The following is a 13,639-nucleotide window of genomic DNA, read 5'->3' as shown; positions in this document are numbered from 1 at the left end:
AACCCATTCCAACTTTCAACTGTTCATCATTTTTCTACCTATTCCACAACTTCCCAAAAAACTTCACATCTTTTATTTTGAAATTCACACCCAATTCCTTTTTCCCTTCTCATTTCTACATTTTTCAACCGATTCAACCCATTCCAACTTTCAACTGTTCATCATTTTTCTACCTATTCCACAACTTCCCACTTACCAAAAACTTCACATCTTTTATTTTGAAATTCACACCCAATTCCCTTTTCCCTTCTCATTTCTACATTTTTCAACCGATTCAACCCATTCCAATTTTCAACTGTTCATCATTTTTCTACCTATTCCACAACTTCCCACTTACCAAAAACTTCACATCTTTTATTTTGAAATTTACACTCAATTCCCTTTTCCCTTCTCATTTCTACATTTTTCGACCGATTCAACCCATTCCAAATGCATTCACCTTATGCTTCCCACATTCACTCCCATTCACCCCCACTTCCACTACGCTTAAACATTCAACCCTTGACCCCCAATCCCAGTGTGGCGGCCATCTTGGATTGACCCTCAAGTGCCCCCAATGAACCCAAAATGAACCGGAAGTGCCCCAAATCAAACCGAAAGTGACCCCAAATAGACCGGAAGTGACCTCAGGTAAACCGGAAGTGACCCCAAATCAAACCGGAAGTGACCCCAAATGTACCGGAAGTGACCTTTTTAGACCGGAAATGACCCCTAATAAACCGGAAGTGACCTCAGACGAACCGGAAGTGACCCAAATTAAACCGGAAGTGACCCAAATAAACCGGAAGTGACCCCAAATAGACCGGAAGTGACCTCTGGTACACCGGAAGTGACCCCAAATCAAACCGGAAGTGACCCCAAATGAACCGGAAGTGACCTATTTAGACCGGAAATGACCCCAAATAAACCGGAAGTGACCTCAGCTAAACCGGAAGTGACCTGTTTTAAACCGGAAGTGACCCAAATAAACCGGAAGTGACCCAAACTAGACCGGAAGTGACCCGAATCAAACCGGAAGTGACCTTATTTCAACACTGAGTGGCCCAAATAGCTACATTTGCGCTAACTTTTTCGTTTTTTGTCTGATTTAACCCGTTTCAACTTTCAACTGTACATCTTTTGCCTACCTATTCCACAACTTCCCACTTACCAAAAATTCCAAATTCGAAATTCAACCAAATTCTCCAAAATTTCGTTTTTCTACTCTAATTTCTACATTTTTCAACCGATTCAACCCATTCCAACTTTCAACTGTTCATCTTTTGCCTACCTATTCCACAACTTCCCACTTACAAAATATTCCAAACTTTCAATTTTGAAATTCACCACAAATTCTCCAAATATTCTACATTTCTCAAGTAATTCAACACGTTTCAACATCGTTCGGCAGCATTCCCCGAAAAAGTTATTCATACATTTCGCCTTCACACGCAATTTCTCCAGAAATTGCAAAATTCTAGTTTGATTTAATGTTCTTCTAGATGTACCCAGACAATATTAATGTCACATAGTTGGATTTTAAAATAGCAGCCTCTTATGCTGCATAGCTCTCCCTGCCTTGCATTGTTAAGACTCCTTCTTATGGAGTTGACGGTTCAAGCTTAAAATATCCATAACACTCTGCTTTGTCACCGCAACCACATCAGCGTAAATAATCTTTTCCAATCCGAAAAGGATTCTGGCAGGATTTGACATCTGATTAGAAGGCGAGCAAAGCTTTTACATCACAGCATCGCCCCAGCAGAAGCACAAGCACCTTGGAGGCAAGAAAAAAAGGCATACATATTTTTGTCTCTATATTCTCAAGTCATTCAATTTTCCCGGAATGATCTAATATTGCACAAATCACAAAATAAGCTCGGGAGGAATGACATGGATGTGACAGCAAAGCTGCGAACTGCAAAATATAAAGCAGGATGCAACGTGTTAAACATATGTACACCTTACCAGTAAATATTGTACTCTCATTTGAACAATACATTACACCCACCCAATTTTCCTGCACTCCCTCTGTCTTGTCAAAGGTGCCGTACTGCAGCTGGAGTTGGGAAAAGGAAGAAAAAAAAAAAAAGCCCCGCAGCCTCTGCATATCTTATTCCACCCGCTAGAGAGACAAAAGACATATGCGGGCTGAAACGTCCTTATTATAATGATTATTAATGGTGTGCATGGCATAGAACTGCGCACAGCTGACATTCTTATTAGAGTCACGTCAGCGCCTGTCAACCACCCTCTCTAATGAATCGTTAGCATACCACTCGGTTGTTTCACGTGCAGCAAAATATATCCGTTGGACACTTTATTAGGTACACCCGCATGCTTTAATGAGAGACGTGGATGTAAACATCCCAGTGGTAAAGTGGTATGTGCCAGACTTATATTTTTTACAGCTACTGCTGCAATAATCTACTTTTTTTTTAATTGAATACCAATCTGAACTAAGAATGACCATATTGGTGAAAGCTGGGGTTTATTTTTAGCTATTGTATGACTAATGAGGATGTATTTTTCCTCATTTGCGTTTTAGTGTGCAGTTTATCGCACTGTCATCACTAGTTTGACCTTGCATAGCAGTCGAGGGGGTGCACAAGACAAAGGCACAGACTGTTTGCTACCAGTGCCCCCCAAAGGCTATCTTGGGAAGCAGCTTTGACCTTTGCCGAAGGTTGTCGGTAGCAGACAGAGGCGGGAAAACAAGGGAGAGGTAGTTGGTCAAGCAAAGGAAGAGCGGGATTGTGACAGAACTCAGGCAAGCTGAGCTGACGGGGAAACCAAGCTGAACCTTGAAGGAAGAGCTCAACATATTGGCCGTGTCGCAAATGATAAGCAGAGGAGAGCATTTCCCACGTCACATGTTTTTGAGGAAATAGGCATATGCAATATCACTTTTTTTTTTTCTCATGCCAAAACCACTAGAGCGATTTCGATTACATTTTGTGTAATGCATCATCGCTCAAAGCAACAATCGGATGCAATTGTGGTTTTTTGCTCTTCGGCTCCTCAAAGCAATTGTGAAGGGAAATTGACTTTAGACCACCGGCTCAGCTCATTTGAATACATCCTGTGTATGAGCATTTTGATGTAAGAAATATAAGAAATGATGCTGCGCTAATAATAGCTATTTTATTGTAAAGTGTTTTTAACATCCTCGACTGCAGTGTTGTTTATTGATACTTTCTCCTCGGCAGGATCAAGGCAAAATCAGCGTCATCTTCAACGTGGGGACCGATGACATCGGCATCGACGAGCCTGCTGTCATGGTAAATGACGGCAAGTACCACGTTGTACGCTTCACACGCAGCGGTGGCAATGCCACGCTCCAGGTGGACAACTATCCGGTCATTGAGCGCTACCCTCCAGGTAAGACTAATAACTAAAAGAAGGCCAGTCCAATTGCATGCTTGGCTCAAGATCAATCGGCAGAATGATTGAAGGTTGGAATTCAGCTCCTAAGTTGACAGCCACCCACATATCCATAGCTGCATAAACAATCTCAGGATCTGACACCGATACACCTCGCTTAAAGCTGTCTCGCTAAGTATACCTATCTGCCTTTCATCAGCAGCTGTCATTCCCCGCAATCGTTTTCCCACCTCAAACAGATAAGCAAACATGCTCAATACATTCAAAGACGTTTCTAAAAACAGCTCGTGGTTGTGCACTTAGCGACGTAACCATCTAATGAGGTCCCGCAAACATCTTCACGTCGTCACAAAAGAATTCCGTGGATATATTGTTAGGTGTGGCGCGACGTTCTGTTATTGACTCATCTCTGCAGCTACATGCACGCATTGGCAAGAAACAAACCTGCAGTTAATATATTCATCGAAAACTCCTTTTTAAACCCAAAAGGGATTAAGACTCGCCCGCCTGTGTACTTGCACGCCTGATTTGCATGCAGATTGAAAAGGGAAACTGCTTTGATGTAATCACGGCTGGATGCTCTTTAACCTGCTCGGAACCCAACGGACCTTCTTGGGAGCAGGTGCGGCAGGAGGAACAAGTTCCCTCTGTGCCTCCAGCTGCTGGTGAAAGCACACACTAAAAAGCAAACATCACTCGTGCATCTGTTGATCACCACTTGAGCAATCAATGATTTCATGATATGATTGAAATTAGGATGTTGGTTTTTTTTTCAGTATAAACAATTTGAGGTGGTTAAAGCTTGAACGCAGTTGTTTTCAACTCCTCTTTCATGTTACACCATAATCTTGTTTATGGATTCATTAGCAGCCCACTATTGACGACATTGGCTGACTTTGGCCTGTATATGTATTATTGATCGTATGTTTATTCATGCATGTATTCATTCATGCGTGGGTTTATGATTCTTGGCATCTTTATATAATTAATATTTATTTAAAAAAAAAAAAAGAGCCTCACAATTTTGGTGATATGCCCAGAATAAATCACATGTATGTGCAACGTTGTTGCTGTCCAACAAAAAAAGAATAAGAAAAATAAGAAGCATTTCTAATTAAAAAAAACTAAGTAATTTGTCTTTGTTTCATAACACAGACAACATGTATTTATGGTTGTTGTTGTTTTGTTTTTTTTATTGGACAGTAATGAATTAACTGTTTGACTTTTCATGATGATAGTCGTTATATCGCTTTTCTCTATTTACATGATTTCTTTTCCTAAGAATTTAGTAGGATTTCATACAATAACTCAATTATATCTCTGATTATGAAAATATTCCAATTTTGAAACCAAATTACTGAAAAGTATTCCAATTTGATTCCAAAATGCATCTTGTTGAATTCCCTACTAAATTCACCACAATCAAGTCTCACCAATGATGTTTTTGATTATATGACGTCTGACTGTTGAAATGTGACTTTTCTTTCTAAATGTCTGACTTTTCATGCTGCTAACTGAATTAACCATGTTTTGATTCAAAGTATATAAACCTTTTTTTCTGTGCTTAAAATAGCTCAACGATACTAACTAGTGTAGCTCTAAACAGCCTAAACGTGACTTCTCTAACTGTTGCTCTTCAAAATTCCAATACCTCTAAGTAAAGATAACTGACAGATGCTTAACCAGCTTGTTAAAGGTTGTTAGCCATCATAACTCTGTTTCTAACCATGTGATCTTTCAGCTTGCAGACGTTAACCTTTAACCTGTCTCTCCAAATTCTCTGAAGGACACTATGATAATGAACGACTGGCTATTGCTAGGCAAAGAATCCCATACAGACTCGGTCGGGTAGTTGACGAGTGGCTACTCGATAAAGGTAAAAAAAACAGAATGGATTGGTTAATTAATCCTTGAACTAACTAGTGATTAACCTTTTCCCCCTCAAGAGAGGCGCAGCACCACAAGACAATTGTGACAAGGATCAAGTTATCCAAATGTGTAACAGTCCAGATTTTAATTGGCGCTCCCAAATATGAAGAAGACAAACTCAACATTGATGGAATGTTGTCAACCAGACGTTTACATGTTTCTTTCCTTGTCACCCTTGCAACTTGTGGACCGGCTGCACCCTTAAACTGATTTTAAACCAATGAACTAAAAAACACATAACCCATACCCAGCCCTCCATCGTCCCCCTTAACCACTGCCATTAACTTGCGAGGGAGTATTAAGGCCACACTGAAAAGAAGAAAAAAACAATGATACTATATGAGGAGGAAGTTGTAGAATCACGAGAATAAACATTACAGATACACATTTTGAATTTTAAATTTTTTGTTGAGGATCAATGGAGTTGTAGCAGAACAAAAAAGGTGATTTATTTTTTTATCTTTTGAATAATGTGACAGTATCACTATTTTATAACAGTATATTAAATAAAAACTAATTATGAGAATAACGTTGCAATTCTGCACTATACATGTAAAGTTACAATGGAACAGGAAGAATGTCATTATTTTACCAGAATTCATTTTTCAGTAAGTACTCTGACTTTATTCTCATAATTTATTAGTACTGTATGACTTTTTAGTGAACATAAAATTATTTTCTTGTAATATTACAACTTTATTCTCATTTTTCTTTCCAATGTGGCTCTAGCATTCCTTCGTCTTAACTAGATGTGTAAATGTGTGTAAGAATTTGTTTTTTAATCTTTAAAGTGTGCTGCAGTTTGACTCGTGCCAGTAAAATGTGAACTAAACACCCCCCCCTTAACCCGACGTTAAGCTAAACCTTTCGATGTGATCGCCCTAAGTGAAGCGCTCCCCCTCCCCTTTTGTTCTCAGCTGCCCTGTGTTGTTGGCTTCCTGTGTGCAGTACAGTGACCATGTCACGCCAAAAGACAAAAGAGGCCTGACAGGCTGCTGAAATGGATCACAGTTTGCAGCCACCAACTTTTCTAATAAGTATTCTTCTGAAAGGGGCCCATTACTGCCGTGCTCTGGCTGATGTAGCTTATCAGCCAGCATAGCTGCTGTCAGTGACATTCTTCCAAGACATTGTCCCTCGCAGGAGTTGAGACAATTGGACTGCAGCAGAACTCTGACTTTTAATGGCTGCGGAATTCACTAGTCAGTGGAGTTTAGGCTCCATTTTGGGGGGATATTTTTTCTTCCCCACTGCACTGAAGCCAGTAACTTCCATTCTAATCATGTCTGATAAAGAGTGAAAGACAAAAAAGATCCAGAGCAAAAACCGTCCCCTTTCCAAAGGCATACAGTGAGAAATCAAATTTTATGATGTCGAAATGCATAAATAGGGATCTAAATATTAGCAGTGCCTATTCTTATTGCAACCTGCATGATTAAAGTGTATCTATCCCCCCTGTTTAACATCTAAATCTTTTTTTTTTATATGACTAACATAGTTCAAGGTGTATTCCTGTGCCAGCCACATGTCTGCTTCACTTTTCTTCTGTCACCTTCTCTCTGCCTGGCTTGTAGGGAGACAGTTGACCATCTTTAACAGCCAAGCCGCCATTAAAATCGGCGGCCAGGACAAGGGTCGACCCTTCCAAGGTCAGATCTCCGGCCTCTACTACAACGGACTGCAGGTGCTTAAACTGGCGGCGGAGAATGACCCCAGCGTGCAGGTGGAGGGCAACCTCCGTCTGGTGGGCGACGCCCTCTCCGTGCTGACCACCGACACCACCTCAGCAACGCTGCTGGCTGTGTCCGACATGTCCACCACCATCATGGAGACCACCACCACAATGGCGACCACTACCACCCGCCGACAACGCTCACCCAGCTTGAGAGACAGCATCTCCAAGGTCAGAAAATAAAACCATTTATAATCCAGTACACACACTCATCTCCACTGCTTTTCATACTTTGGCCTTCAGTGTGGCCTTAATCCATCTCTTGATACTATCACGGTCACATTGCAATTATAAAAACCATCAATACTCCCCCCAAAAAAAACAAAAAAACAATAACAGCCTGAAATTGCGCCACGTACATCGTCTGGAGCGGTTCGGAATCAATATTTATATAATGACGTGACAAAGAGATTTTATTTCTGAGTATGGAGGTGGCCGATTCATGCTCACTATTTCATTTGTGGACACGAGGACTAAAAATGACAAAAATAAATTGTGAGCTGTTGTTCCGCTTTTGCTGTGGGCAGAGAGTGCCACAACTCATCAGGTAATTAACAGGGAGAATTTTTTGAAGAGCTAGCTATTAAGAGCAGGCTCCATTTGCTATGCTAGCGAGTTCTCAAATAGTCACGTATCAAGCTGTACTTGAACCCTATGCCACAATATCTCAATGTCCTTTTTTAATGTGTCGTACTCGGAGGCTCATTTCTTGTGTGCTCGGTGAAATTCCCCCAAAAAATAATCATAATCAAGCAGATTGTGTGATATGTTGTGAAAACAACGGCGTACAATGAAGAAACTATGCAGTGGGTAAAGACAAATTGAAATTTCCTTTTCATTGTGAGACTTGAATCTTATAATTAAAATTTCATGGTCTTGCGCTCACCGGAGGATTACATGTCTTTTGTTTGGATTCAAGAAAACATGAGTGCTTGCAGTGTTTTGTTGGAACTAAAGGCCAAAGGTGCTGCTCAAACTTAAAATTAGCCTCAAACTTCTCCAAGCCACAGAAGCTTCTTTTGATGCACATATGTCAAGATTATAGGTCCATCATCTGCCCTGCGACTGATCAGGGTGTACGCTATCTCTCGTCCGAAGTCAGGTGGGATAATCCTCAAATTACCTGCGGCCCTAATGAGGACAAGCGTTATAGAAAACTGGTGGAAGGATTTTTCAAAGCTGCAATGCTGGCTTGCTTTCAGATTGATTTGCATTTATCTTGCCGCCAAGCTTCCGTTTGCCTTTCATGTATTTTCAATTCATCCAAGTGGACCAGCCATTCAGCATTCTGCTCAGGTTTATACTGAGGTCATTGTGTGACCTAAGCCTCCTTCTTAAAAAAAAAGAAGAGCATTGATTTAGTATGAGAAAATTTGTTATTGCAAGATGCAGCTTACACACAATCGAGCGCCGGCCGGGTGGGAATTTCCTTTTCAACATAAACATGGAATAGTCTGCCGTGGGGGCAACGAATGAAAAGCAGCAAAATATGAGCATATTTTTCTGTTTGTTCTTTCACTCGCATTGCTCCAAGCGCCAAACACTGAAGTGGCACTTTGAAACACATTGCAGCATTTCTTCTTCATAAAGCACACAGCAAACAAGCTCATAGGGCACTGAGCAGCGGGACCATCTGTTTGTTAAATTTTTTTTTTCTTGTTTCTTTTTCCCCCTCACACAGCCGCAAAACTCTGATGATATTCTGGTGGCGTCGGCCGAGTGTCCAAGTGATGATGAAGACCTAGAAGAGTGTGAACCGGGAACAGGTGGGTTTTCTATGGCAAAAAAAAAAAGATGTGTAGTTACATCGGCGGGAGTACAAAACGCTCGGCACAAATGAGTGTTTTTACTGCAAAGAGCTGTAATCAATACTCAATTAGACATTAGGTATTGTCCACTTTGGAAATCAACACCTTACTGCCAAATAAATTGCTCCTGACAAAAAAAAAAAGCTTTAGAAATAGTATGATATTATAGCAGCATGACATCTTTTTTTTTTCTTTTCCTTCTATTGTGTACCACCCAGACACACTCAAAACTGGAGGTCTTCATAATTCATCATCATCATCAATATAAATGGAAAAAAATGAGCATGCTCTTGCTGCTGTGTAGCAAGAGCAGACGGCCTGAATAGACTTGTCCAGCTTTCATCTTGATCGATGCCATGCTTATGGTTTACCTTATGTAAGTGCCTCAAGCGTACCCTCGAGTGTTGCTAACTACTTCGGAGGGCTGAATCTTGTCTCGTCTTACTCTCGACTTTGGCCGCACCGTTCAGTCGGGCTCATCGATCATAAGTGACAGCGAGGACACAAGCGGAAGGTTTTGCACCGCACTGCACCGGTATTTATAAAACAATCAAGATTAGAAGGTCACACGAGGAGACACTACTAATGTGGAGCACTTGCTTATTCCAATGAAATAGCCACGTGTACATATTTCAACTCAAATTTTCAGCAGGTCATTCTCCTCCCAAGCATTTGTGCAAATGCTACAACTACATGCCTACTTTAAATAAATAGCTGGTAAATACAATACATATACAATATATACAGCCCCAGCCACTATTCAAAGACATTTTTGTGAGAAATTATGCAAATATTATAGGGACAGATTATAATCTACAAATGTTATTGTAAATCTTTCAAACCCAGAGGACATAAATCATTCATTTAAAAAAAAGAGTGGACAGCATCTGCATAATTGTTCTTTGAAATTAACAATACACTATTTTCTTTTCTTTCTTTTTTTATCAGTATCCTAAAAAGTCTAATATCTTCTAATTACCTGCATTACTTTTTGTGTAGAATACTACTAAATTCTCCAGAGAACAATTTTATGGAGTCGTTAAGAGTAAACGATAGCGACTCGAGTATGACTTTATGGCTCCGCAAGTGGCGCCGTTTAAAGATATTGAAGCACCCGCAATAATTAGCGTGACCTTCGCTTTTTCTTGTTGTTGTTAACATAAACGGGATTCAGATTGCAACGGAGATAATAATGCAGCCACAAATACCACCCAGCTGGAAAGGCCACTACACTGATGAATACAAAGAAAATGAAAATGGCATGACATGCCCTTTGTGTATGATGCGATACATATTTACATACAGTTCATGGATTCAGTGATGTCCCCAAACAGTATGGAGCATATTGCATTTTCTTTTATTTTTGCCTGCTGTAACGCCGCCTACGTACGTGCATAAGGAGTGTAATTTAAATGTTTATTGTGTGTTGTTTGGTTGCAGGAGTCATCTTATATATTTGTGCCTCTTGCAGTATTCTACGCGACACACCCACACACTATCAGTTGTGTAGAGTCTAATGCGGTTGAATAGTCTCGTGTAAAATAATCATTAAGGAGAAAAAAAAAAAGACTGATGTGCTAGTTGATGGTAATTTATTCTTTACTGTTCGTCTAGCCTCTTTGGTAATGGGCGCAAGTGTTGTGTTAGAATTTGAATGCTGTTCTAATTTAGGATCCTCCCCTACCTTTTCTGTTTCCTTTTTAGGAGGTGAATTAGTCTTGCCTATTATAACAGTGGATTCCCTTGAGCCCCCATCCATCGCCACCCGTTATCCCGTCCTCCCCCCTCCCCCTACCCTCCTGTCCCCCCTCGAAACCACCAAAGAGTCTGTGATAGTCCCTCCTCACCCTTCCTGCCCCCCAGACCAGGAGGACTGTGGTGACACCGTGGAGGTTTCGGCCTTCGGCTCTGGGGAGATGACGGAATCCGATGACGAGGACTTTTACAATAATAACAACTCCCCGTTGGTCACTGACAGGACAGTCCTTCCTCCGCCACCTCCCGCCGCCGGTGAGGGCGGAGCTCCGAAACCCCGCCCCTTACCCCCTTATGTTCCCACCACCAACCCTGACCAGCTCCACATCCCCGCAGGCAAAATGAACACCCGAGACCAGGTGCTTCTGCCCCCTGCTCCCCCATCCTCCCGAAACACACCGGGACTAACTTACCCCCCCAATTTTCCCCATGTGCCCACAGCCGACCCCACAGCCTCCGACGAAAAGATCCAACCGGGCGCCGTGGAGGTGATCAGGGAGTCCAGTAGCACCACGGGGATGGTGGTTGGTATCGTGGCTGCTGCTGCTCTCTGCATTCTAATCCTCCTCTATGCCATGTACAAGTACCGCAACCGGGACGAAGGCTCCTACCAGACAGACCAGGGCCACAATTTTGCCAACAATTTTGCGACCGAAGGCAACGGAGCGGTGGTCAAAGACAAAAGCACAGCGACGGCCTCAGCGGCCAAGGCAATCACCAAGGGCAAAAAGAACAAGGACAAAGAATATTACGTATGAGCAGCGGGGCGTGGACTGAGAGGATGTGAGGGTGCTCCACTTTCAAATCACCGCTCTTTTTTTTTTTTAATTCCAGTTGGACGTCAGACATTTCAAAGGTTACGAAAGACAACTGTTAAACGCAGACTGTGGTTAATGCTCACATTTCCCTCACAGTTTCTCAGCTACTGCAAGTCTGTCATCCATCATGTACATGTTGTAAGTGCAAACAACTTCATATCCGCTGTTGCTTTGTGTGAAGCACGGATATGATGCAGTTAAAGGAACCGGCCTTGAGTTGAGCCTCAGTGTTTTCTTCTGTGTAAACCCTGTCTCAAATGTCCATTATAGGTGTGGCTATAGAGCGTGAACACAACCCTGTTGCCATAGCAAGGTCCTCAACCTTAATAACATCAATTTCTTGCTGAAGAAAAACAACCCCAAATGGAATAAATCAAAATGTGTCTCAACATATTATTAATTTCAGGGTGCGTAGAGCAGCACTTATTTTTCCCTGACAGATCTGTCATTGGCTCTTTTTTGGATGTTTGTGTGCAATACTTGCTTATTATGCTCAATCACAGATGCACACCAAACCATTTGCTATTCACCACATCCCCTCCTCAAACCGCTCAGAAAATAGTCTCATCCAACATTTGCAAACTTGTTCAGTATTTCCCATTCCTTGCAGTTAACCTCGAGTTCAGCCAATCCACATTCTCTGCGATTGTAATGATGAAGCAATAGCCAATTAGGATGCTTTCTGGACACAAATAGAAGACCTTTCTTTTTTCTTTTTTTTTTTTTTTGCTGTGTGTAAAATATGTCATTCAACACAATAAAACTAAAAAAGGGAAGACTATCTAACCACAATGTAGCTAACAGTTTGCTGTGCTTCTACTGTTTCTTCTTCTACTACTATTCTTCTTGTTTGCCAATACTACCAACTACCAAAAAATGGCAGGGGGGGTTTCCAAGAAGGGCACTTTTCACTTTTTTCCCAAGATATTGTAACAAGGGTGTGTTCACACTTTCTCTAGCCACTTTCCGTAATGTAGACAATGTACTTTTTGTGGTACGCGAACAAAACTGAACATAGCCTTTTATTTCTTTAAGACATCTCCTCAGTCATGTTACATAATGAAGGTTTGAAAACCGACCCCCCCCCCCCCCAAAGTTTGCCCTGCCTCTGTCGACAAGAGATGATAAACATGAAAAATACAAGATGTTTAAAAAAGGGTATCACTCAACAAACCTGAAGGAGGACGGACGAGAGTTGTTTATTTCTGTGTGGTCGGTGTAGCTTTGAATTCAAAATAAGGGTTTGTGTGAAAAGTTCCGTCTACATCGAGTAAAGGTATATCTGTAAACATTGCTTGTATGTATATATAGAGGCTAGCACACTCAAGAGGCATTACGGATGTAAAGTTACGGAGAAGAATCGGCGTCCGAGATGCTCGTCCCTCTCCCACCTCCCTCACAGCTTTCACAATGATGACCCCAAAAAACGCTGCCGCCCAACTTTGGGGCCGCAAAACATTTTCCCATTATGCTTCTTGGAAAGAGACTATGAAAGCCAGCTCACTGACCATCATGTACCCTCCATGAGAAAAAAAAAAAGGAACTGCTAAGGGATGATCCAAAAGCACACAGGAAATGTAAACATATCGTGGAGACATAGATATTCCTTGTAAAGCAGACATGTATTGTTTTTTTTTCTATGAGTGACTTCAAGATTACTCCATGAGATGAATAATTGATGATGTGTGAATTGTATTGATATTTCTCTGATATTTCGATGTAACTTGTCACCGCTCCTCCTAACACGTTCCATTTTAGATTGCCTTTGACTCTGACAAAAAGCACAGTCTCCTCTGATAGCTGCAAACCATCTTGTTTTCCTGCATTATTCAAGGCTCCGATTAAGCAGAGAAAACACCAGGATGGAACAAACTGATGTTTTTTGTTTTATTGCATTGTGCATTTTATATGTGCTGAATCTGTTACTCAATGGATCGAATAATATAAAGCCATTTGCTCTGTTGGGTTCTGTCTACATTGACTTTTTATTCATGCTCTGTGATCCCCTGTTACTTTTTTTTTGTATGAAAAGTGCCATTCGACATGAGCAGCTCTGTGCTCGTAAAATATTCCATCCCTCACTCATTGCTATTGTATAGTGTTCATGTGAAATGGATCTCTATATGTGTACAGAACGTGCATAAAGATACAAAAAAAAAAAAATACACGATGATATAATTTGTACACACTTGTGTTGTGTGCTGCTTCTTGGACAACATTTTATTGAGGGATGC

At 41.2% G+C, this 13,639-nt stretch overlaps 1 protein-coding gene across 2 annotated transcripts in view; it reads left to right on the top strand.

Annotated features, from left to right (window-relative positions):
• LOC133168420 (neurexin-1-beta-like) overlaps positions 1–13,370 on the top strand; it is a 107,039-nt gene extending 93,669 nt beyond the window's left edge. For both annotated transcript variants that reach the window (XM_061299972.1, XM_061299974.1), the window contains 5 exons: positions 3,189–3,360; positions 5,150–5,239; positions 6,867–7,195; positions 8,706–8,790; positions 10,537–13,370. In XM_061299972.1, the coding sequence (XP_061155956.1) occupies positions 3,189–3,360; positions 5,150–5,239; positions 6,867–7,195; positions 8,706–8,790; positions 10,537–11,345 (1,485 nt within the window). In that variant the 3' untranslated portion in view covers positions 11,346–13,370. The remainder of the gene's footprint in view (positions 1–3,188; positions 3,361–5,149; positions 5,240–6,866; positions 7,196–8,705; positions 8,791–10,536) is intronic.
• Positions 13,371–13,639: the final 269 nt, after the last annotated feature.

Source organism: Syngnathus typhle, linkage group LG15 (genome assembly GCF_033458585.1).
Source record: "Syngnathus typhle isolate RoL2023-S1 ecotype Sweden linkage group LG15, RoL_Styp_1.0, whole genome shotgun sequence".
NCBI lineage: Eukaryota > Metazoa > Chordata > Actinopteri > Syngnathiformes > Syngnathidae > Syngnathus > Syngnathus typhle.
The sequence above is the reverse complement of the archived record's forward strand: the minus strand, read 5'-3'. Positions and strand labels throughout refer to the sequence as shown.